The sequence below is a fragment of the Dermacentor albipictus genome, chromosome 7, assembly GCF_038994185.2.
Source record: "Dermacentor albipictus isolate Rhodes 1998 colony chromosome 7, USDA_Dalb.pri_finalv2, whole genome shotgun sequence".
Classification (NCBI taxonomy): Eukaryota; Metazoa; Arthropoda; class Arachnida; order Ixodida; family Ixodidae; genus Dermacentor; species Dermacentor albipictus.
Window position 1 is genome coordinate 133,269,908 of NC_091827.1, and position 25,236 is coordinate 133,295,143.

The following is a 25,236-nucleotide window of genomic DNA, read 5'->3' on the forward strand; positions in this document are numbered from 1 at the left end:
AGAGCCATGTTGTGGAGTTCATTTTGCAGTTGCATGTCCTTGTTGGATGTTTTGGGGTGGTGATATCATTACACCAGTGATCGCTGCGAGCCGAGGCATCACCCCCCTGGCCGCCAGCCGTTTTCTTCCTGCCCAGCGGTTGTCAGCGCTGGATGGTCAAGATTTTCCGGGCCATGGAGGCGCTGTTACAAACGGCCCGCTAACGTGCAAGTTTTGCCAGGCAGTTGCGACAACGGGCGTCAACTTTTCCTGGAGCGTTCGTTGCAAACCTCTAGCCACGGCGTGACTAAGTCAACTGCGTGAGAACACCACACGCGTCCTCAGGTCTCTGTCACTGGAGATGAGTTCGACGAAGCAGGCTTTGTGCCTGCACTCGCCACCGCGGACCTGATCTGGTATGAGCAGGGGAGTTGCTGCAGGAACGTCTAGGGAGACGCCTTCCCACGCGCCGTTCAAATGCAAGACAATGGACACCACGGGGCCGCGCTGCGGGGTTCAGCTGCGAGTTCTTCGAATGCCGTCTGCCTCTGGGGCAGGGGGGACCGTGAACCTGTGTGAGGGCATGTGTGTGTGTGTGTAATTCCTCGCAAAGGGGCGGCTTGTCTCATGGTCAAACGTTTTCCCCACTTTGGATCGAAGGAAGACCCGAGTGTTTATAAACCGCTATTGTGCGGCTGCTCAGTGTACTTTTTTTCTCGCATTCATGTTAGACTGACGTACTTTTTCTCTAGCAGTCATGTTAGACTGACGTACTTTCTCTCGCAGTCATGCTAGACTGATAAACTGCGTGTAAATACTACCTTCTTAGCTACCTTCTAATTCATGCCCGACTCCAATCTTGACAACGGATCACGAGCGATGGGATTTAACGCCCAATCATAACAGCGCGCTCACAAAAACGCCAAAAATAAAGCCATCCGCTGAAAAATGAGCTAAGTGACTACTTGTTTTCGGGGTACTCGCACTCTGAGGGCTCACTTTCAGTATTTTTGTAAAATGTTCAGATTTTGTGTCCGTATCCCTTTAATGAAATTTTCAGGATAGACTCATAGCAAAAGCCTTTGTAGAACTACAAAATTTCCTTCAGTTATGTTCATTGGTTCTCAAGTTACAGCAATATGTCGGGATGGTGCACATGATTTTGTTATTCCAGGCCTGGAGAATTTTCAAAAGGTGCTGCAACAGTGAAATTCACTATGATGATTCCTAGATGGATACCTCAGGGCAAGACAGAGCCCTTTTTTAAATTTCCTTGCTGAAAAGTTTTAGCAGACCCCTGAATTTAGTGTTGGTGATTAAGATTTTATCAATCAAATTTTGATTAAATATCGCAAATCAGACACAATATATAAAAAATGGGCTTGTCTTGCCCTCAAAAATTTATTCAGATACACAATAAAAAAAAAAAAAGCTTCTGGAATTCTGATGAGCGGTTACAGAGATATGGCTAGAACAAGCAGCCTCACCAGCCAAAAAAGTCATTCTGAGAAAGTGAGCTTTAAAAGTTTTGAGCACATATATTGGTCTAAAATGACCCTGCAGCGTAACTGGAGATGTCCTTAGACACTCTTTTTTTGTGGCCTTTCCACCTTATCTTGTGATCGCCTCTTGGACTTTTTCAAGCGCAGAGAATCTTTCTCGGCTGCCCGTTGAAAGGCCAGGTGGTCAGGTGTTAGCTCCACTGAGGAACATAGCTCTTGGATTGCCCTGTGGCAGCCAGCATTATATGTTAAAGCAACCACGCTCTTGCGTAGATGAAACAGAAGCTGCCCCACAGGAACCATCAATGCGATCATTGTCGGCGTGCGAGCGAGCGGCGAGCTTCGCCATGCAGGCAAGCTTCATAGAACGCTTCCTTGCACCGAACGCGTGTAGCATCTTGAGTATCTTTTGGTGCATTGTGGCCGACCGCGCAACAATCGGCAGGCTAAACGCAACAACGGTCTTGTAAAGATGGTTGAATATTGTCTCGTAAAGATGGTAGAGACTTGGAGTATATGTGAACGGCTGCAAAGATAGATGATGGGAAGTGGAACACACAAAGGGTGCCGGCGATGGAGGAGCCGAAGCAGATGATGGCCGGATGCATTATGCAGGAGACCACTATGTCATCGCACGCAGCAGCCAATGGGAGTCGTGGGCTCCCTCGCACCCTTGAAGAGCATGCGCTTCGCCCAATCTCAGCTTCGCGTCTCACCTCTGGGAAAAGCTGTCATGCGCCCTCCAATCATGAGCGATTTATGCCTCGCCTGCGCTGCCGCCGCCACCGCGAATGGTGGGGAAAAATAAAGAACAAGAATGCACGAACAAAACAACACCAAAATGGCGGTGCTCGGGGGAGCAGTGGAGAAATGGCGTTGGTGCAGAGTAGGGGTATTGTGGGCGCTCGCTCGCCACTCGAGGGCTGCCGCGGCTTGTTATAAACTTATTTGAAATAGTTTCGCGAGGAAATGATAGTTTATAAGACATACCGCCCGAATATGTAATTTTCTAAAGCTCAACTTTTTCGCAATATTTTGGTTTTCAAAGGCTGCGTCCCCCCTTAAGGTAGTGTCATTGTGGGCAATTCTTTTTAAACATTTGGTTAAAGTCTGTTGTATGTATATTCCACCCAACTATCAACTCGACCTCGACAGACCTTCTCAAAATGGGGGTCACAACACGCTAGTTGAGCTCACTGAGGCAGTAGGTGTGTCTCAGTTGGAAAGATTAGGCCACTCCAAAACGGGGAGAAAAATCATGGAATGGGTAGGAATCTAATGCGACCTGGGTGCCCCGATTGGCAAGAAGGACATTCTGTTGGACGTGCGTAAACGCTTCCAAATTGCTCCCCTACCTAAAAATATGCATCCTATCAAGAACAAAGAGAGGAGAGCTCACAGGGCTAAGGCTCTAGTAAATAAACTTAAAAGCACCCTGGCGCATAAAGTAGCATACATGGATGCCACTTGCGGCAGAGATGGGCCTGCAGTATCGACGGTGGTTGATGGCGACAAGCGCGTTAGGATAGCATGCTCCACGTGCACAAGGAACGCCTGTACAGCCGAGGAGGTTACAGTAGTGTTCGCTTGTGGGGGTACAAAAGCGGGTACAAATACATGTTAGTAGCCCAATAAACTCATAGCACATCCTCTCGCCAGAGAACGCCGCTGTGATAGTTTTGTACAGCATATGCCTCCAGGCCCTTGCGTTTTAAGGGCACTGTTAAGGCACTAGTGCTTCTTGCAAATGTTTGCAACTGACATATTTTAGTATATCATCCTACTTTCACAATGTATCTTTAGTTTCCATAGTACACCTTATTTGTCATTGCCATAATTTTATTGCATATAGGCGTTAAGAAGTTTACAGTGACCTTTTTTTTAGGCTCCTCTACTCTTTTTTTTTTACGCTCTTTTTACTCATTCTTTAGGCTTTTGGCTTTACTCTTTAGGCTCTTTACTTTTTTTTAGACTCCTTTACTTAAAGAGGAGCCTTTTAGGCTGCTCTTTTAATTTTCTTGAGTATAATTTATCCTTCACCCCAGCACAGCGTGGCTTTTGCGAAACTTTTTCATGTGAAATACAACTGGTTTTATTCACTCGTGAAGCTACATTGCATTTTGGATAGTTGTTCTTTTGCCGATCATATTTTCTTAGATTTCTCTAAAGTGTTCCACAAGTTTTGCCGCAGACTTGTCTTGCGCAAATTAAGTAAACTTAATCTAGATCCTAACCTCCTCATGTGGATTAAGCTCTTTCTAGCAAATGCACTCAGTTTGTTTGACAAGGTTTGCTACAGACTTCTCTTGTACAAAGTAACTAAACTAAATCTAGATTTGGCGTGGAAGCTTGGGCTTGTTTGTGAAATATTGAAAAAAAGGACCAGCAAACAAAATACAAGGACACAAGAGAGCAACGTGCACAGCGCTGTGCGCGTGTCGCTCTCTCGTGTCCTTCCTTTCTTTTCGCTGTGTCCATTTTCCAATAAATCTAGATCCTAACCTCCTCATGTGGATCAGCTCTTGCTAATAAATCGCACTCAGGTTGTTACAGTTAGTGACTTTAGTTCTCTTTTCAGTGATGTACACTCTGGGTTACCCTAAAGTTCAGTTTTTGACCCTCTCCTTTTTTCTCATTTATATTAATGACCTGTGTGCTACACTATCCTTTTAATGTACAATTGTTCGGTAACAGTTGTGTTACTTTTTGGGAAACAACCAATTAACCAACATTAACAAGTTGCAACTTGATTTTAACACAATATCTAACTAGTATAATTCATGGTTAATGGAACTAAATATTAACAAATATCAAGTGCTACATGTGCCCCGTGGTTCTCGCCAACAAACCACTTACCACTTAAATAATGTTCCTTTAGAAACAGCTAACTCTTACAAGTACCTAGGTGTCTATACAACTACAAACCTGTCATGGTCAATTCACGTCGAATACATTATTAACAACACTAACCGTATGTTAGGCTGCGCCGTAACTTTTCTAGCTCACCTTGTAACCTAAAACACCTACTTAATAAAGCACTAATGAGTCCTAAATTAGAATGTGCTACTTGTGTATGGCATCCCGGCCAAGATAACCTGTTAACGGGCTTAGAACTTGTCCAAAATAACTCAGTCCGATTTATCTTTTGTAATTATAATTGAACTGTGAGCATTTCTTCTATGAAATGTTAGTCTTCCTTTACTGTCTGTTTGATGTAGAATTGCACGTCGAGCACCCTTTCATAACTTTATCCTACACTGCACACGCAATTCTTTACAAGACCACATTATGAATCGCACCATGTTGAATACCTCCATAAAGTTCGGAGCTATCTATGTAACACAAAACATTTTTCCCAGTCTTTTTTCCCTCGCACGTGTATAAATTGGAACCACCTTCCCATTGATATTGTAAATATTACTGATAACAGCCTTTTCTGTGAAACATGAGCTAACATTGCATAATCATGGATTTTTTTTATTTTGTGACACAGCAGCTAACTGCACAGAAAATTTTTTTTTTTATCTATCTATGCGTTTTAGACATATTAATCACTGTGTCTTGTTTACATCCTATGTACCATATCTTCTTTTACACCACTCCCCTCAATAATGCCTCTGGCCCTGAGGGGATGTTAAATTAATTAATTAATTAATTAATAAAAGATGCGTGCGAGTCCGCCTGAAGTGGAGCAAGACAAGTTTTACTCATTTTGTTGTTTTTGCATTTTTTGGCAAGTGATTGTTTATTTTACCTGTGAACCATCAAGTGGGATTAGTGCAGGCTTGCACAGGTGCTGCACAGGTGCTTCTGTGGGGTGAAGGGTACGGTAGAGTGGGGGTTGTGTCTCAATCCTTCCACGAGAGGTGAAGTCAAGAGCTCGTCTTGCTGTAAAAACTTGACTGGAACTTTCGGTGCAGGCGACTCAAACAGGAAGTGAAAGTAAATGTACTTTCTAGATTCTTGTCTTTAAGCATGTGTCAATTTGAGTGGGTCCCTTTGTGCATGACTAAAGAGGCATGTAGATAAGCGTCCATCATCAAATAGATCTAGTTGACCGTACAGCGTCCTTCCTCTCCTCTTTCTTTGTCCGTGTTCCAGGTTGCGCTTCTTTATACTGTTACATGGAGGTACACACAACAGGGAAACACATTTAGAATATATTTACAAGGAGACTGAATCATATGGTTGAATGTGCATGCCAGATTAAAAGCGTATTCTTTATCGATGCTCCTCTAGAGGAATATTGCTATAACGTGACCCCCAGCTGCTGAAGCACAATCACAGTGCTTTCTATGGTGTAGGGGAGCTGTAAAGTTTAAGGCAGGATACATGAACAATGTCTGTAGGTGGCAAAACAAAGGGAGAGGAAGTGTCTAGCGGGCTAATCTCATAAGTGACGTCTGTTACATGTCTTAAGACACGGTAGGGTTTGGAGTACCGGGAAAGCAATTTTTCAGAATCCAACATGCCGAGTTGGAGTCAACAGAAACACAACGGCACCCGGATGTAGATAACGTCGTGATGACAGGAGTTGTAGTGGTGCCTCAGGTGGTCTTGTGATATCGTAGGGCGATGGCGAGCAATCTGGCGGGCCTGGTCAGCGTTCGAATTGGCATTGCGGGTGTACTCAGTGCGCAAATGTTAGCCAGCAGGGATGATAGCGTCAAAAGGTAACATTGGGTCGTGTCCAAATAGAAGATAAAAGGGTGAAAAACTAGCGGTATCGTGACGGGAGGAATTTTAGGCAAATGTAATGAAGGGCAACGCACTGTCCCAGTCTTGATGGTCAAAAGAGACGTACATAAAAAGCATGTCAGTTAGTGTCCGATTGATTCATACAGTCAAGCTGTTGGTTTCCGAGTAGTAAGCCATCGTAAACTTGTGTTTTGTCACGCAGGAGCGAAGCAGGTCATTGATAATGATGGAGAGAAAGTAGTAGCCACGGTTGGTGAGGAGTTCACAAGGGGCTCCATGATGTAAGACAACATCATGTCGCAGGAAATCACCCATGTCCCTAGCACAACTGGTAGGGAGAGCACATGTAATTATGTATCAGGTGGTGCGGTCTGTAGCAGTGGCAATCCATTTGTTGCCAGCTGTAGAGGCAAGGAAGGAACTGAGGAGGTCAAGACCAACTCGGAAGAAGGGGTCAGATGGGAGGTCAAGGGGCTGAGGGAGGCCAGCAGGAGGCATACGGGATTTCTTTCGGCTTTGACACAGTTCACATGCAGTGACGTAGCAACAATTGGAACGGTAAAGACCGGGCCAAAAGAAGCAACACCGAATGCAATCGTAGGTCCAGGAAACTCCAAGATGACCAGCGGTTGGGGTGTCATGCAGCTAGCCAAGAATGCTCAAAAGCAGATGCATAGGAACGACAAGCAGCAGTTCGCGTCCGTCTGAGGGAATATTGTGGCGATATAATGTGCCATCTTTAAGCACGAAGAGGTTAAGGGACAGATGGGGGGCTGCGGAATCCAGCTTCTGAATAAGCTCACTCTTAGCAATAAGCTCAGCTTCTGAATAAGTAAGATGGGATCATGGCGCTGTTCATCACGGATGTGGCTTAAAGCAGAGAGCGAGAGTACACATGCAGGTGTGTCATCAGAGGCTTCAGGCGGATCCACGGGATTGCAAGACAAATAGTCAGTGTCCCGGGGCAATAGGCCCTACTTATAAGAAACAGATTAAGTGGACTCTTGGAGCCGCACTGCCCAGCGACCAAGACGCTCAGTGGGATCTTTAAGGTTAAAATGCATGGTGATCGGTAGTGACAGTGAAATGCCGGCCATGTAAGCAGGGGTGGAATTTGCCCACCACCCACACGACAGCAAGATACTCCGGTTCCTTGATGGAGTAGTTCTGTTCGGTTGGGAAAAGGAGGCAGCTGGCATAGGCAATAACAGGGGCATGTCCATTCTGATGGTGGACCAAAACAGCACCGATTCCGTAGCTGCAGACATTGGTGCAGAGTTCTGTTGGAGGGCAGCCATCGAAATAAGCTGGGACATGGGCCGGGGTCAGCGACGTGATGAGGATACGGAAGGCAGCAGCCTGGGCAGCACCCCCCCAAAACACGAGGCGCCTTTCTTCAGGCATATTGCTATAACAATGCTTACTGAATATGCACCAACAAGCCCAGCAGGAGGAGGAAGGTTTAAGCATTGTCACCTGTAGAAGGGAGCGCACTTCCTTGCACAGCATGTAGACAAACTATGTACACATTCTTGATTTGGAACAATGTCTAAACAAAGGATTTTCTGCACTGTAACCTTACTAGACATTCTGGTAACATTGGTAAAGGCTGAATTTGCGGCTTGCATGATTTTACATGTCAATTTCTTTCTGCTCTTATTGTCCACCGTTAATGGCTGGTTGATGCATTGATAATGCGGGCATAGTACCATTCTGACCACTGATGAAACGTGAAAAGCAAGAACAGGAATAGCATAAAAGGCATCACTAGAAAATCGCGTCCACAGGCTATTTAGGCGAAAGGTGCACAGCAATGTGTTAAACAACTTGGGCCATATTTTTGGATTATCACTTTCGAAGATACTTTCAATTTCACGATATTTAGTGTGAGTAGCACTGGGTGACAACGTTTCCACACTGTGATAAGCTTGGCCCTGTGCCAAGAATGCTGTCACTTGTAGATGCCACTATATGTTGTGCTAGTTGTGCAAAATTGAAGGTATCCTCAAAGGTGACAATTCGAGAGTGTGGCACACCTTTCTTAAACACTTGTAGAATGAATTCGCTAATTTTCTGGGGAATCTGGTATTTTGGACTCTCAATTATTCTAACATTCTGGCGGTCCCTATCGAGTCTGAATTATTGGTTAGCGAATGTAATTGTTTTTCCTAAGTTTATTGGGCTATGCACGTTTCTATTTGTTCTTTGTCTTATGAAAGCCATGGCTCTGTCACTTGTTTTTTCTGGCAAGCTTGACTGTCCGAATGCGTTTTTCTTATCTCTTGTTTGACATGTTCTGTTGGATGTTCTCCTGTTTTTGGTTCATGATTTTTTTTCTACCCCTTGACGCAATGCTTTAACTGGAGCCTTTCAGGCACGCAGATAAATAAATAAGCAAACAAGTAAAAATAAACTGTGCTTCCCATGCAGTATGCGGTGTGCGGTACAAGACGCGCCCTGGCCTGTCGTACCACTATGCGCACAGCCATATTGCCAGCAGCAACAGCGGCACCAGCAGCGGCAGCGGGAGTACGGCCACGGCGACCCCGGCCGACCATCACCCACCTTCAGCTGCGACCCAACAGGTGGGTCCACATTGCCCCCCACTAATCTGGAAAGCAAGCAGTGAATCACAGCAGTAGTGTTCGTGAGATAGAAGGTAAGGATGTTGTCTGAGCAGAGTGCTGCATGGCGTCTCTCCAAGTTGGGCTTGCCGTTACAAATTGGCAATACAGTTGCCAACTGATTTGACAGATTTCAGATGTCACAGACCTGCTCGATTGTTTGGACTTTGCCACTGCGTTTCCAGCTACTTCATAGAACCAATGGATAAGGGTGACTGAAATTTCAAATATTGCATGGTTTGTCACTCAATTTTTGTCACTGATCGTAAACACACAAGGGTCGTAAACATGGCAGTAGCAAACAAAGTTGTCACTATTCAGACAGCCACAGGTGCCCTCACTTTTGTTGTCGAGGTGCTCCCTCAGGTTTCAGTGTGCCATGTGACCACTGTGAAGTATTTTTCAACTTAGCAGCAAGCCGCAGCATTTCCCAGTTGCTGCAGTTTGCTGCTCAGTGCTGGTAAGGCTTAGCAGGTAGGGATGGCAAGTGTCAAGCATTCACTAGAAGCTTGTCTTTGATAAGTTTGTACCTGTAGACTATGCCATAGATTAGTATTGTGATACAGTCACATCTCGATATAATGAATCCCGCGGGACTGCTAAAAATTTTTTATTCTGAAAGGTTGTTGTAGTGAATGCCCCAAAATTAACCATTCCACCCATCAACCCATTAGTTCATAAGTTGCCACTGTTTGAGCTATCCACAAAAACATTGCTGTTGTCTCTCAGCCCGCGCAGTTGCCGTTTTCCATAGGTTCCGCCACCACGCACCACTGAAGCACTGTGAGTGACGTGCGCAGAGCAGACGCTGACACTAAGAAAACTACTGGCACAAAAGAAGCGCTTTCAAAGCGCAATGTTTCTTGTTTGTTTGTTTTCACATTCCTTGCCATGGACACCACAACTGTCTTGCTCGAGGTGGACACCTGAACTATTCGAAAGTGCAAGCACGTGTAAACGGCACCATCCGAAAATTGCAATAGCCTTAATCAACTCTGGTTCTTTGAGTGTGTCCGAGAGAACCAGACATGATTCTTTCACAAGCTCCAGCGACTCTGGTTTACGCAACTGCTTTAAGTTCATGGCTGAATTCAGTGCGGCTTGCTCAACTGGACACACTACTGTCTTGATGTGCACCCAAACTGGGCGATAATGACAGCATTTACCTGCTTTGTTGCCTATTGTGTTGAAAGCAGGGTAAAACTCAGCAGAGAAAAGCAACGCATTCACCAAACCTCGCAGCCAAGAATTTGGTGTAGACCATGTATGCATGTCACATAGAAAAGTTTTTAAGGAAGCACCATAAGATAACGGACACATCGTCAGATTCAGAAAAAAAATACAGAAAGACATCTTTAGCGCATGGGGGCGCCGGAATTAAATAAGTGTTGTCTTTTAAAGGGTCTTAACCCGAAGTTTAGCTTTAATGTCAGGCATACCATTCCATGACCCGAAATTGCTTCAAATGTGTCAACACTTGAATTATGGCTGAGGATGTGGTCGTTTACAAGAAAAAGATCTGTGCTTTGCGTGCGAGTCGGTGTTTTACAAGTTGAGTCAGCCCATGCAGTGCTCCCACTCCTGTGCCAAATTGCACCAAATTGCACCAAATGAGATTTCATGTGCCATCCTGATAAAAAAAACAAAATTTTGCACCAAAATACCCCAAGATTAGTGACTGCACATTACATGTATGGCAGCATTGACCCACTGACTTGCATAGTGCACATGACTAAAATGCCTTCATAAATTGAACTTGACATTATCTATACGTTGCCGAGCGATAATTCGGGCTCAACGGGGACATCCTAAAACACCGAATAATCAGTAGTCGAAAATATCCAAATTCGTCAAAAAACAAGTGACTTTATTCCACGAGTGGCTAAAATGATGCCATGTTCTCAGATGACCACTTTCAGGGATATGATCACTTTCACGGAATTTCGTGTCACTAGCGTCGTTGGCATTTACAATATTCTTGGCACTGTGTGCCAGGGGCACCAACAAACGGGATCATCTAAAAAGTTTGTCCTGTGTACACATACGCTTGCCTATGATGATCTGGTCACTCTCTGCCCTTTTCATGCTGTCACCACAGATAGACCAAAGTGCAATCAAACCACGCACCAAATCTTCAACCTTTGGTAACATGACAGGACTGTAATTTTGTAGCAAATTCTTTTCTTTTGCGCTTTGTCATTGGTAAGAGCGGTGCTTCGCCTGCTTTATCATTGGTGTCAGCCGGCTGGGAACAGTGGATGATAAGGGTGGCATATAGAGTCAAACGAAATGCATCGCTACAACATTTTGACCCAGAATTCAATCACACTATCATAGCTGAATGACAGTGTTTTTTATAGCAACAGTCACTGTCCTCGTCGGTTCAGACATTGAGGGTGAAGTCGACGCCACTTAAGCAACTTCAAGTCGCTGCGACTGTGTCAATGAACAAACGGTGTACATGTGGACGCAACACTGCAGGACTCACGAATGGCTTGCTGGGGTTCTCTTGCCGTGTGGTTCGGGCGCAGCCGGTATTGAATTATAACTAAGCTTCGCTAATTTCGGTTTCCAGGAGGTGCCGCCAATGTGGCTGACCACCATGCTGCGGTGATGCCAGTGACGTATCAAAGCAAAATATTGCTATTTCTTCTGAACTTCGCGGTAAAATTAGCACGCAGTTGTGCAGGCCGAGTCCGAATTGTAAAGTCACATACCCTAATGGGTCTGAAATTTCGGTCGTACTTATAGATTAAATTTATGGGCCAAATTTTGGTATACATTGAATTCATGGGCCAGTGATGGTGCCTCAAAGTAGTCCAAGTAATCAAGCTTCTTTGAATTGGTGGTGTCCAAATAAACAATCGATGCCAGTTGTGAATCGACCAGTGGCTGAACAGAGGCTTCTGCTTTACGAGGAAAAGCAGACTATTGAAAAGTATGTTTGAGCATTACTAAGGGCTCATCAAGGCTGGCCTGGTTCAGAAGAGCATTGATGACATTGAGTCTAGCCAGGTGTTTCTGACTGACGCTAGCTGTATCCTTGCTGAAAACATGGTTTAGCTGGCAGCTGTCAAGGAAAAATTCATAAGATATGAAAGGCAATGTCTGGGCAGCTTCACTCAATTTGGAGTAAATTGCAGCATGCTGTGTGAACAGGTTTGTTTTCTTAAAGTTATACTTATAATTAAAGTTATACTTATAATTAAAGTTATACTCAAAATTAGGTTCTTCCCCCCTTTTTTTATTTAGAGGCAGGGCAGCATTGTTTTACAGCAAGCAAATACTTTCTGGCATAACGCTTGTCAATTTTAAGTGTTCAAAATAGCCTAGGACGTGTGCAGCAGGTGGCAGTTATTAGCTCCAAGGTGTTGCGAAATCTCTAGGGAGGCTGCTGCTATCCTGAGTTTGGGGAGTATGGTAGGCCTTCACACAATTACCTGGTTCCTGGCCCACATGGGCTTTTGGGTTCATCCGTGTGTTCCCAACGTCAACGAACTTGCCCATAACCGTGCGCGAGAAATCCCGTGCCGTGGCGGTCATGGCAAGTCCGCAGGCGGGTTTGTAGAGAGCTTGAAGGATCATCTGAGCACCTTTCACGAAGTTCTCTCTCAATATACTACGGAGCATCTTAGACCCGATGAGCACACGTACTGAGACTAACAAGAAGCTCCAGGTTATAACAGACAACTTCTAAGGTACAGACCAAGAACTACTCGACGGCCTTCAGAACAGGTACATAGCACCCCCACCCGCAATGGTATCGCCCGACACGACGAGACCATACATGGGGAAGCCAACCCTAAATTAGACGATGAAATAATGCATGTAGAAGTGTAAGAGGTGTCACAAGCCGCAGTTAAGGGGGGACGTGGCTTTTGCGTCGCGAAAAATGACCAAAAAACCAATTTTTCAAAAATCACATTTTCAATTTTTATAACCCTTTCTCTACCTGATTCTAAAATATCTTCCCTGAAAACCGCTTAGAAGTGCTTTAAAGAAATTATATCCGCCACGGCAACGAGAAGTTTTGTGGAAATTGCAAAAAGACGGCGTTTTTCAAGCCACGATATCTCCGTAACGGCGCAACCGAGCGCCGCCATCTTGGTCGCAGCAGAAAGAGCATTTCTTCAACTTTAAATCTGCCCCCTTCTTGGCCTCCTCCGAGCGAAAACAAACGCAGAAAAAGCAAAAGTTTCAAGGTCTCGCAGAGGTTCCTGATTGGTGGCGCACGCCACGTGACCGGCACCGTTGGTCTCTGGAGCGGTTGCCCCTAGCAACGGCAGGCGAAGTGCCGCGCGTCGTCTGCTCTTCCCGCAGCTACGTTCTCCATCGCCCGTATCACGAGCCTCTCCATAGTTTCCGTAGCGGCTCCGAAGCTCCGTGGCGTAGTTTTGCGTTGGATCTCGGCTGTGATTATGGATCGGCGACGGCGAAGAAGAAATACAAAATTTCGCATCAATTTGCAGCCGTAAGCGCAAGTCTCCGATGTCCAAAAGTAAAGCGTCGTCAACAGCTTCCAGTGCTGATTCTTCTGATGTTCAGTGCGGCGCGGACATCGTGGACGCACAGCAGCAGTTCCCTTAATGTATGGATGCCTCGAGCCTGCAACCAAGCACCTCGCGCGCCGACGTCTCGGACCCGTGACCAAGCACTTCACGCGTCAACGACTCGGACCCGCAACCAAGCACCTCGCGCGTGGATGAAATGCAGTCGAGATTCGGCAGTACAATTCAGGCTCACTTGGAACCGCACTACATATCAATAGAAGCTTCTCGTGGGCGAGCCGAGACAATGCAACCATCACTCAGTTCTGTTTCGGCGACCGAGAGAAAAATGACGCTCACAGGTGAGACTGGAAGTTGTACCGATGTGGAGCTGGCGGATGAGTTATTGGTTGTGCAGGTCACAGCATTGAATGCTTTGTACAAGAATGCTTTGTGCCAAGAATGCTCTCAGCCGGGACTGACTGTTCATTTGGGATCGAGGCATGGATTGGCTGCACGAATGCTACTGACCTGCAATGCCTCCGGCATTGTTGCAAGTGAATGGTCATCGCTGCGAATAGAGGGTGGTAAGGCTTTTGACGTGAATATGCATGCAATGCAAGCAATCAAAACCACCGGCAGAGGGGCAACTGCACTGACTGACTTTTAGTCAGTAATGAACGTTTCACACAGAGGCTTGTACCATAAGACATTCCAAAGACATCTGAAATCAAAATTCAGGCCTGCTGGTAAGATGGCTGCGGCAAGTCTCTTTTCTGATGCTGTGGCAGCCGTGCGGAAAGTTTACAGCGAAATGGACCTGGCATTCACAAAAAATGGGACGGTAGTCTACGATGGGACATGGATGACACATGGTCATGCATCCCATGTTGGTGTGGGCACAATAATTGAATTTTACACTGGTCTGGTGCTTGACTGCGTTGTGCTCTCGAACAGATGCCATGGATGCACGCTTGGGCCGAAAGGAAACGATGAAGGCTACAGTGAATGGAAAGAGAATCACGTGTGCCAAAAGTACACCGATGCAAATTCAAGCCGAACGGAGGTCGAGGCAGCGTTGATATTGTTCAGAAGGTCACTGGAAAGGAATGACCTCCGCTACACATCTATTGTTTGTGATGGGAATAGCCGTACTTTTCAGGCCCTTTGTGAAGACTAGGCTTATGGCTTCATTACATTCAACAAAGAGGACTGTATCAATCACGTGAAAAAATGGATGCGTACAGCCCTGCGAACACTTGTCTCAAAAAGCAGAAGTAAACCAATTGGAGGGAAGGGTGGCCTGACCCAAGACCTAATCAAAAAGCTCACCAATTATTATGGCATGGCCATACGTAACAATATTGAAGTAGATGATATGCAAAGGGCCATAATGGCAACCTTCTATCATATCACTTCAACAGATTGTAAAGAAGTTTATTGAGCGAGTCCAACAAACGGGCGGTAGCTCGGAACAGTGAGCGCGGAGAGCAAGATGGTGGTGTTCGAACGCCGGTCTCGAGCCCTCTGTTCTTGATGATGATCGGTATGCCATTCTCCTCCTTGCTTCATTACAATTGCCCCCGTCGAGAAAGGTGGAGCCATCCTGGCGATCTAACAGGTGGGTACAAGAGGGTCGAAGTACGGCTTGAGGCGGTTTACGTGAACAACATCACGTCCACGTCGACGACGGTCGCCTTGCAGCGTAAGAGGCTCAATGACATAGTTTACGGGGGAAGTACGCTCGACGATGCGGTAGGGACCATGATAATTTGGGAGCAGTTTGGACGACAAGCCAGGGGCGCAGGGTGGTACAAGCAGCCACACAAGTGCTCCAGGAGCGAATGTTGCGGCCGGAGAGTGATCATCATCGCGGGCGTTTTTCTGGCGTTGTTGGTCGGCGGTAGTAAAGCGCTTGGCTAGTTGTCGGCAATCTTCAGCGTAACGGGCCGCTGCTGACACGGGCGTGCACTCTGAGGTATCTGGTGCGTATGGCAGCAACGTGTCGATAGTGTGCGTCGGCTGGCGACCGTACAAAAGGAAGAAGGGGGAAAACCCGGTTGTGACTTGCGTAGCGGTGTTATACGCGTATGTCGCAAATGGGAGAACCAGGTCCCAGTTTGATTGATCAGATGCAACATCTGTCGCAAGCATGTCGCCCAGAGTCGCCCAGAGTCCAGAGCCCAGAGTCCGAGAGCAAGATGGTGGTGTTCGAACGCCGGTCTCGAGCCCTCTGTTCTTGATGATGATCGGTATGCCATTCTCCTCCTTGCTTCATTACAAGATAAAGACCCTCATCATGAGCTCTGCCTTCCAGGACCCCTCAGCTGGTGCAGACACCGGGCTGCAGAAGCTGAAAGTAAAGCTCCGCCAGAACATAAGTACTATTGGCAACACATGTTTCAGCTGCGTTGCTGCCTGTGTATCAACGTCTCTCGAATCCTCAGCTACTCAGCCGTTGCCAAGGCAAGAAGACTCAGAATGCAGCCGAGAGTCTCCACTCGGTCATTTGGTCAATTCTACCAAAGGAGCAAAATGCTTCATTGATCACAGCGGAGACAGCTGTCAATGAGGCAGCCTGCAAATACAACGTTGGAACACTTCGTGCATACAGACAGTTTTGTGCCTCACTTGGCTTGAAGCCAGGAAAGCATTCCCTTCAAAGAGCTGTAGAAGAGGATGCCCTACGAAAAAAAAGGCATCTAAAAAATGTCAGATGAAAGGCCACATGCCCAAGAAGCCCTGCTGTGCTGAGGACACCAAGGAATACAATCCTGGTGCATTTTAGAAGAGTGGAGGCAAGGCAAAACTTTGAAGGCCTTTTTCTCAAAACTGTGTTTTTGCCTTTCTGCTCAGTTTGCGGAGCTGATTCCTTTCTTACCGTTTGGCCTATTCTGACTCTGTTTTTTTTTGTTCCTTGGGCTACAGTGCAGGTCGTGGCATTCTTGCTTTTAGGCCTGGACGTTTTATAAATTTATGATGTGGCTATTCGTTCACCCCGAAAGTGTGCTTGATACGAAGGTAACATAAAAAATGACACTCCGAAATATTTGTGTTAAAAAAAAAAAAAGCGAGAATGTCACGACCTTCAGCGTGTATTTAGCTATGCAGTCAGTACTTAACAAGCCTTCTATCACGTTTTTTAAGTTCCCCAGGCTCTTCACAAAGTTCGAGGTTGAAACATTCTGCTGAATCAAATTTAATAAAATGTTTTCAAGGTATCACTCTGAAACTTTTATGGAAGCATCAGGGAGACATTCTAAACACTTGTGCCAATTTTCATCAAAATCCATGAAGAAATAAGGAAGTTGATTTTCAAAGCCACGTCCCCCCGTAAACACTCGGCACCGGACCCAGACTCGATCACAAATTCAATTATTCGAAACACTGATTCAGCAGCCCTAGCGAAAATAACAAAGATTTTCAATTGCGAGTACTGGGTGAAGGGTGACTAGCACCACGAATGGAAATCGGCTAAAGTAATCATGATCTCCAAACCAAAAAAGAATCCCTCGATCGATACACTCCGGCCGGTATCGCTCATGTCCTGCCTAGAAAAGCTCTATGAGAGGGTGATCCATAGCAGACTGCAGCGATACCTGGAAGAGCAGAACTGGTTCCCGGACTCCATGATAGGATTTAGCACAGGTTTATCGTGTCAAGACGTGTTCCTCCTGCTTAGAGACGAAATTCTGACTAATATACCGTACGGCGATGAGAGGCTAGTCCTAGCACTAGACCTCATAGGAGCCTTCGACAATATCTCTCATGCTGAATAGTCGAGGAACTCGTACTCGCGGGTTGTGGTGAGCGTACCTACAATTACATAAGGTTGTTTTTTTCCAACCGCGAGGCACGCATCAGTATTGGCAAAATCTCATCGGAGTAATTTAATATGCCTAGCAAAGAACACCTCAAGGAGCGATAATATCGGCTCTGCTCTTCAACATGGTGATGTGTCGCCTCGCACGCGATCTGGATAATATACCTGACCTAGGTTACACGCTCTACGCAGGCGACATCATGCCGTAGGCGAGCAGAGGTTCCTGAGGGGATAAAGAAAATGTGCTCCAAAGCACAGTATTAGCAGAGGAGAAATTTTCCAGAGGAAGCGGGCTGAAGTGTGCATCCAAAAAAGCCGAGGTCATCTAAATACACGCGAAAGGCTGCAAATCCAAAGGGTTGATTACCATTGTGGTTGAGGGCCACACTGTCCGAGGGGTACCCACGATGTGAGTCCTGGGTTTGTGGCTTAAGGGAGAAGGAGGGGATTAGAAATAACTTTTTTGTTTCCCGAAAGAAAGGGCTGAAATTTGGCACACACACTGCACATTGCAATAAAGAGACAAATCTAGAATTTCATTACGATATCTTCATTAGTTTTTGTTTTATAAGAATTTAAATGTTACTTGCTTGTGGAAAGCGTGGCACAGTAACGAAACACGATAGGGAGCTGGGAACACTTTGCATGTTTGCCCAGACGTCTAATCTACACCAAGACAGTGTTCGATTTTTTTTTTGGTGCGCTAATAATTTTTTGCTCAACATAACATGCATATGACTGTGCTTCACTGCATGGAGCCATGTAGTTATCGTGAAATAATTAAATAATGGAAAGATAAAGAAACATTTCAGGGCTGTCTTTAAGTACAGCACAGCTTGTGGATCGCAGCAAAACAAACTGGACCAAAATCGGTCCAGCCATTGTTGTGCGACGCTATCCATGAGCGAGGTGATTGACAAAAAAAGTGCAATTGAGAAAACTGGCTGCAAAGTTTTAAAAGCACTGCAAATTTATTAAAAAGCACCAAGGCTGCAATATTTTGAATCATTGCTGTCAGGCATCTTCTTACACCTTTGCCTCTTTGTTTGGTGGGCTTTGTATGCCTTCTTCAGGCGTTCTTTATCCTTTTCTTGAGCCTTCTGGAGTAATGCATGACCACCATTTTCACTGCCAGACCGAGCTTAATACCGCAGTGTACACCCACAGAACGCGGTTGGCACCTTGGGCAGAGAGTTATCAAAGAGTTCATCGCGAAAACCTGCACAATAATGAACTCACAGTCACAAGGGGTTGAAATTTGTTCTTGGCCTTGCTGGTCCATCAAACTGAATTTCCGCTCAGTTGCGGAAACTACGCAAAGGGAGTCGCGAACGCTCCATGTCTGCGCTTCTGCAGTCACTACTGACACAAAGCGCAGTTTGAGGCGTGTCTGAATCGTGCGACTTTCAGGCGACGGTTCGTCTGGTGAGCCTTGAGTCACCATACTGTATGTAGCTCGTTGACGGTTGGGGCTCACTCGCAGGCTGCGTGTCCCTGTCGCACGATGTTTCAGGAACAGGGTACACCGTCTCTGCCGGCGATGGAGACCTTCGACCTGCATCGCCTCCAACGACGCGATCTAGGTTGCTGACTCGCGCGGCCTTATGCACAGGTACGAGAGCCTCGGTTGGCACGTCTTTTGGTGGCTTTGTTATCAGTGTGGATGGCACAGGGTGATTGTCGGCTTTGTTGCTGGAATCGCACGGTGCAAGATAGCGCGGCAAGTTATCCGCGTGTTCAGTCTGGTGCTCCGCTTCTCCTGCTGGTCGCCGTCTTTTTCTCGGTGTAGGAGGCTTGTGCTTCCGTTTTCCAAAGGCATGCTTTGTTTAAAATTTTTCGAACGAGCGACGATCCATCACTGAACTGGGAGCTTTCATAAATCTGAATTCTGCGAGTGTCAAACGAAGAAAGACGCCGGCGTGGTTTTCAAAGCAGACAACTGCGGTCCGCTGTGGTTGCCAGCTTGCACGCTGCTGCAGCAGCAACCAATGGCAAGACGCCTTTCAGTACGGCAACCAATCGGAGGCCCACTTTCATCGCAGGGCCTGTGTGACCGCCTCTAGCAGACCTGTGCTTTTTTTGTGTTTTTGTGTTTGTTACAAGATGACGACAACCAAAGAATCCAGAAACGAAATGGTGAAACTTCGAGCTTTGGAACGGTACCAAGATTGCGGCGTTTGGTGGCGGGAAAGACGAGTTAGAGCTCCGCGAACTGCAGTGATTTTATGCGATTTAAAGCTGTTTCTTGCCCTACACACTGATAAATTAATTTTGCTCAGGCACTTTTAGTGCGTTTTCAGCCAAACCATTTTAATACAATGTAGATTAGGCATTGCAGATACTGAAACACGTCGTTGCCAAAAATAGTTCTTTTTCGCGATTTTTGCGATCTGATCCTCGCGTCCCCCCTTAAAGGGAAGCTGAAGAGTCTGTCGAATTCAATAAGATGCTCATATACAGATGCGGGAACGTTATAAACCAGGCAGGTAAGATTTTGGGGGGGGATTTTTCACTTAGGAGCAACGCAATCGTCGGTTAAAATTGCGCTGTAGCTCCGCCCCCCGTCGCGCGCCGCGCGCTTCTGTTGACTCTGATGATGCGAGCGAAGACCGGAAACCGCGGCGTAGTGACGTCAGCATTGGTGTTCCGTTCCTTCGCAGTCTCCGCGACTGTGCCTGACTGGGCTTATTTCTGCGTGCGTGGCGTCCTAATCTGCTTCGCTCGACTCTAAATTCCTTTGTTTGTGTGTATATAGCAGTGGTAGTTGACGTGCACAGCATCAATTGAACTTTTAGGCCGATCATGCAGGCGATCTGTGCAGCCGACGCTTGCACGAACACCAGCGGCCGCGACAATGTTCTGATGTTCCATTATTTCCTGCAAGACAAGAAGCTTTCACCTAAGTGGGAGGCTTCTGTGAAGCGAAACAACTTCAAGCGCTCCAGAACAACAGTGTTGTGCTCTAACCACTTCCGTGACGATTACTACTGCAGTTTATCAATAATGTGTGCTGTGTGTTCTCCTTCGTGTTAGCACGCTGAACGGAAGGTGCGTGTTTATCTCCCACCCTTGACGCAGGTTTCATTGCGAAGCGCCGCGAATTTTCTATTCGCACGTGTGTTGTGAAACAGCCTGCATGCAGCTACCATAACGCAGTGCGAGCGTAAAGTGTTGCATGTGTTGGAAAGCCTACTCACACCAGGACGCCGCGCTCCCCCTTCTCTCGCACACAGAGAAACCGACCATCTCACGTAGCCGACGAAATTTGCCGGTTACGAGTAGCGTGTGGATGGCTATGATGTATGAAGGTTCTATACTACATGTGCTACAACGGCCGGTAAACTTTTCCTGCGTTTAAACCGTCTGTGTAGATTGCCGACAGCTTTGGGGCAGCACACAAATGCCGAAGATCGCATCACCGCTTACGTTGTAGGATGAGGCATGCGGGATCATAACACTACAGTTGTTTGCCCGGAAACGTACCCACTGGAACGCTGAATGCAGCTTAGCAAAAAACATACTCGCCAAAGAACATTTCCAACACAAGGAGATGCTAACACTTCGCCTTCGTTCGCGTGGAAAGCAGTGCTTGCACCAGCATTTTTTGCTTCTTGGAGAGGCCGGCTCTTCGCAATCGGCTCGTACATGTAGGGAGTAAAGTTTAAACCCCTTACAAGTGATCTTGCACGCGACAGAGACAGCGCGACAAGTGAGGCGATGGCTGTCGCGTTCACTCGTCGACTGCAAGCCGAACTCCACGCGAGCGACGGCTTTGAGCGACGACTTCCCGGTATAAGGGCAGCAATATACCCGCCGAAACTAGCGTGACGCATGCTTTATCAATTTAAGTTGATGTATTTTACTGAAAAAGGAGCATAAAATATTTCTGAAGGTCTTGCACTAGGTTCTTATTCTTGCACGTGTAAAATTCAATAATTTGCTCGTTCCGTGCGACAAACAGTAGTATTTGAGTTATGTACATCCAATTCCGGCTTCGCACTATTGGCTAGTCGCTCATAGCACTTCCGGGCAACGAGCGACGAGTTCTAGATTTCTAGAAATGAGCGATCGAGCGACAACCCCGAGTGATGTGTTCAAGAGACGGCCCGTTTTGTTGCTCGAAGCCGTCGCCCGTCACTGTCGCGCGCAAAATCCCTCTCGTGGAGTTTGAACTTAACGCCGCACTCCTCAGAGAAACGCAAGCTCTCGAAATTTTTCATGACCGTCTCAGCAAAACAGCACCAAACTACCTTGCACCGTGCTTCGTGTGTAGCGGCAGCAGTCGCTCCAGACGAACACCATTATTGACGTCACGAGGCGCCCGACCAATCACAGGCGGAAACGAGGCGCACGAGCTGGGCGTGTCTGCTGCTGCACTTTTCGTCGAAATAAAATATGCTTGCGCTTTCTTTCGCTCTATTTTGTTGGATATTCAAATTCAGAGGGTTGAAAACCGCAACGTACTGCTCTTAACTATTTTTTTTCAGAAAAAGCTTTCAGCTTCCCTTTAAGAGTGACGGGAGAGCAGCACAGACTCTCAAAACCATGAAATACACAACCCACAACATAGCCCAAATGATACCTCGAGTGATGCATCTAAAGGTGGGCATGCGGGAAGACAGCTCATACAGGCCTTAGTAATTAGTCGGATCACGTATGGCTTACCTTACCAAATCCTGAACAGGGAAGAGGAAAGGCAGGCCAACACAATAATTCGAACCGCTTTCAAGCAGCCCTGGGCCTGCCTAAATGTACCTCCATGGAGCGCTTGCTAGCATTGGGAGTACATACAGTCGAACCCGGCTATATGAAACTCGCAAAGAAAATGCCTATCAGTTCGATATAGAGCATAATTAGATATAAGCCTGCTATATAATTGGATGTCATAAAAGCACATACCATTTATAAAACCACTTTATTGATGAAACTAGCTTAGTTTCGCATGAAATAATCCTGCATATTCTTCTGCACGCACTTCTCCACATTGTCTAAGGAGCCAGAGCAGCTGAGGCCGCAACCTTCCGCATTCGCGCAAAAGCACCGGACTAGTGCGAGCACACCAATCACTTCGGAGGATGTGGGCGAAGGACCGTCGTTGCTTTCCTCATTGTGCCCACTTTCACTTGTGCTCGGTACGATGTCAGCAATGTAGTCTTCGTTTTCGGGCTCTCCCGTGGTTGTGACACCATCATTTGCACTCACAAACTCGTCCACCGTTGATTGGTCAACAGCTTCCGGAAATTCTGACAGCTCGCTCCAAACTTCGGCAACACCGGCAACGGCTTCATCGCATTCATCAGAATTTACAGTCATCGCCGAGCACGCGGAAGCCGGCACGGCTGAAGCAATTTCGGATGAACCACTCGTACACGGCCGCGCTTACGCGTCGGGTGCCACTGGCACTGGGTCGCGAGTTTGGCCGCTTTAACCCTAATCTCCCCCTTATGCTTCAAGATTGTGCTCCTTGGAATCTTGCACCCTGCAGGGACATGCAACTTCTCACCATGTTTGACCCATTTTATGAATTCGAGCTTCACAACGAAAGGCGAATTCTGCTGCTTCACCACGGCAACACTGTGGGAGAAGGACCACAAGGCGCTAATACAATGAACCAGAAAAACAGCGAGATAACTCGCACCTTCGCCATCTTGCATGACGAAGGCACAAGAGCCTCCAATTGGCTGTCTGAGCAAGCGCTGTTGGTGGGCCAGGATAATTTTTTGCAAGGGGGTGTCGACGGCTCGTTCGAGGGAGCGCGGTCACGATAGGGGGACGGTTGGATGGAGCCGCGTCGCCGGGTTTACCCACCACCACGGGGGAAAGCCAGCTTCTAGGGGCACTTTTCCGGCGCTTGACGTTCGATATACCGGGAGTCGCTGCTATTTTTGTTCGATATAAGCGCAATTTTCGCTATATATACTCATTGTAACTATACCTTGCCCAGAAATTGTTCGATATATAGAATAATTCGATGTATATGGGCTTAATATAGTCGGGTTCGACTGTAATACTTTAGATGGACTCAGGCATGCCACTCTGATGCGACAGAGGGAACAACTCAGCTTCACAAAAACTGGTAGGGCAATATTGGCTCGACTCAATATTCCAGCATACCCCATTTATCTCACCGAACAGGCCGAACCTCTCCCTCCTTCGGTGAGATCCAAAATTACAGTAGCTCCAATTCCCAAGAACATGCATCACGAGTACGACAAGGAAAGGCGCAAAGCTTGCGCACAACATATTTAATCAATGTACTCTAATAACTCTAAGTACTATACATAATACATGGATACAGCTGCGTATGCAGAGGTGACCAAGCAGCACTACCAAAAGAGGTACGCCCTGGAAGTCGTGAATGCGATCTGCCAGCAGCAAATAACCACGTCGGCCATGGCAGGATCCCTCACCTCGGCCGAAGTGTTAACAGTGGCGATCGTCCTCACTTGTGCAAAGTGTCCACAAAGGGACTCGGTTGTAGTCACCGACTCCTGGGAGACATGTCACATGTTTCGCAAGGGGCATGTGACTGCGGCTAGCATCGCGATAATTCTCAAATCTTTCAACCATCGTCATCGCCTACTCTGGTGCCCGGGACACGCGGGGGTACAAGGGCATGAACAGGCTAATGCGTTAGCTCAAGGGTGTACCAACTGGCATCCTCTTCTAGCTCTAACAACTTGCACTATGCCTCTCAAAATCCCATCAATTTAAATGCCAAAGATATCCTGGCTCATCGGCGCGGAGTCCGCAGAAAATACCCACCGCCTCACCTACAACTTCGCGGGGAAGAGGCCACTGATTGGCGCAAAATACAGACTGGGGTATTTCCCCATCTAAAATTGCTAAATGCCATCTATCCCACTCGCTATAGGGCCAACTGCCCTTGGTGCGGTGGCATCCCCACCCTAATACTCCATGGGAATGCACTAAACACCCTCATAGGCCAAATAGCAATGACACAACGGAGCAGTGGCAGGCACAACTAGCCTGTTCCGACTTGGCAGGACAAAAGTCCTCAATTAGCCAGGTCAGGGGTGGCAGAGGCCAGTGGGGCCCTGGACTGGGGGCTCTGACCACCCCTCCTTAAAATCTCTTCCTGACAAATAAAGTCTCTCTCTCTCTCTCTCTCTCTCTCTCTCTCTCTATATATATATATATATATATATATATATATATATATATATATATATATAGTGAAACCTCGTTAAACCGTAGTTGGCCGGAGCTCGGAAAAAGTATGTGCTAAACGGTAGTACTGTTTAACCGAAATAGCATGAGAGTGGCCACTTACCTGTCAAAAACGGAACTCGGAGAGGGTGCGATGAAAGGGTAAAAAAACGTGCACTATTTACTCACTTCGCACGACAAGTGTTATTTTCATTTGATGCCACGGCGGCCTAGCTGCGACAGCGACCTCAACTTACTGATGCTGCGAGGCAGATTTTCAGCCAGCCTCCTCTTCTCGGCGAACACTCGCATGGCTGATTCCTCGTTGGCGTTACATATTCTCCTTGCACGTGCACGGTATTGCTGCAGTAGTTGCGGGGCGCTGTTCTGACTGATGCGCTGATTGCGGAGTGCTGTTCTCGTCGCGACGATTGCATTCATGAGGCTGACGTAACGCGCAGCTTCTGCCACTGTCGGGCCTGAATCGCCCGTGCTGTCGCTTTCCGTGTCGTCCTCATCACTGTTACTACTTTTAAAGCGAAGCTACTGTTTAAGCGGGTACGGTTTAACGAGGTTTTACTGATATATATACATGTCTTAATATCAACTGTCAAGGCGGAGGTACCCTCCCACATTCCAAGCTCACTAGACCTCAGTCGTCGGCTCTTCGAATGCTGCAGGCAGGTTCGTTACAGTCGCGTAGCATGTTTAGTCACTTTGCTGAAGGCATAGATCCAGGATACCCTAGCTTCGAGGCGAATAACTGCACACTCGCTCACATGCTCTGGCAGTGTCCGGCATTACGTAGCGCCAAGTTCATCGCAGAGCAGGACTGGGAGAGGGCCCTTAAAAGCAGCGAACTCTCAGTCTAGCTCTCAGCACTCTAGGAGGTCTGCTGGTCTGGGTGGATGGCCATGGTCTTCCAGTACCGGCGTGGGCGCGGGTAGCAGACC

General features: G+C 46.9%; 1 protein-coding gene and 1 pseudogene across 4 annotated transcripts in view; both read left to right on the plus strand.

The window, feature by feature from the left end:
• The window catches only part of d4 (double PHD fingers d4), a 256,653-nt gene that overhangs the window by 108,927 nt on the left and 122,490 nt on the right, over window positions 1-25,236 (plus strand). For all 4 annotated transcript variants that reach the window (XR_011507607.1, XM_070522729.1, XM_070522731.1 and 1 more), the window contains exon 5: window positions 8,610-8,764. Coding sequence is in view for 3 of the 4 variants with exons in the window: in XM_070522729.1 (XP_070378830.1) it covers window positions 8,610-8,764 (155 nt within the window). In the remaining variant the exon portion in view is untranslated. The remainder of the gene's footprint in view (window positions 1-8,609; window positions 8,765-25,236) is intronic.
• Window positions 13,511-16,078, plus strand: LOC139047472 (uncharacterized; annotated as a pseudogene).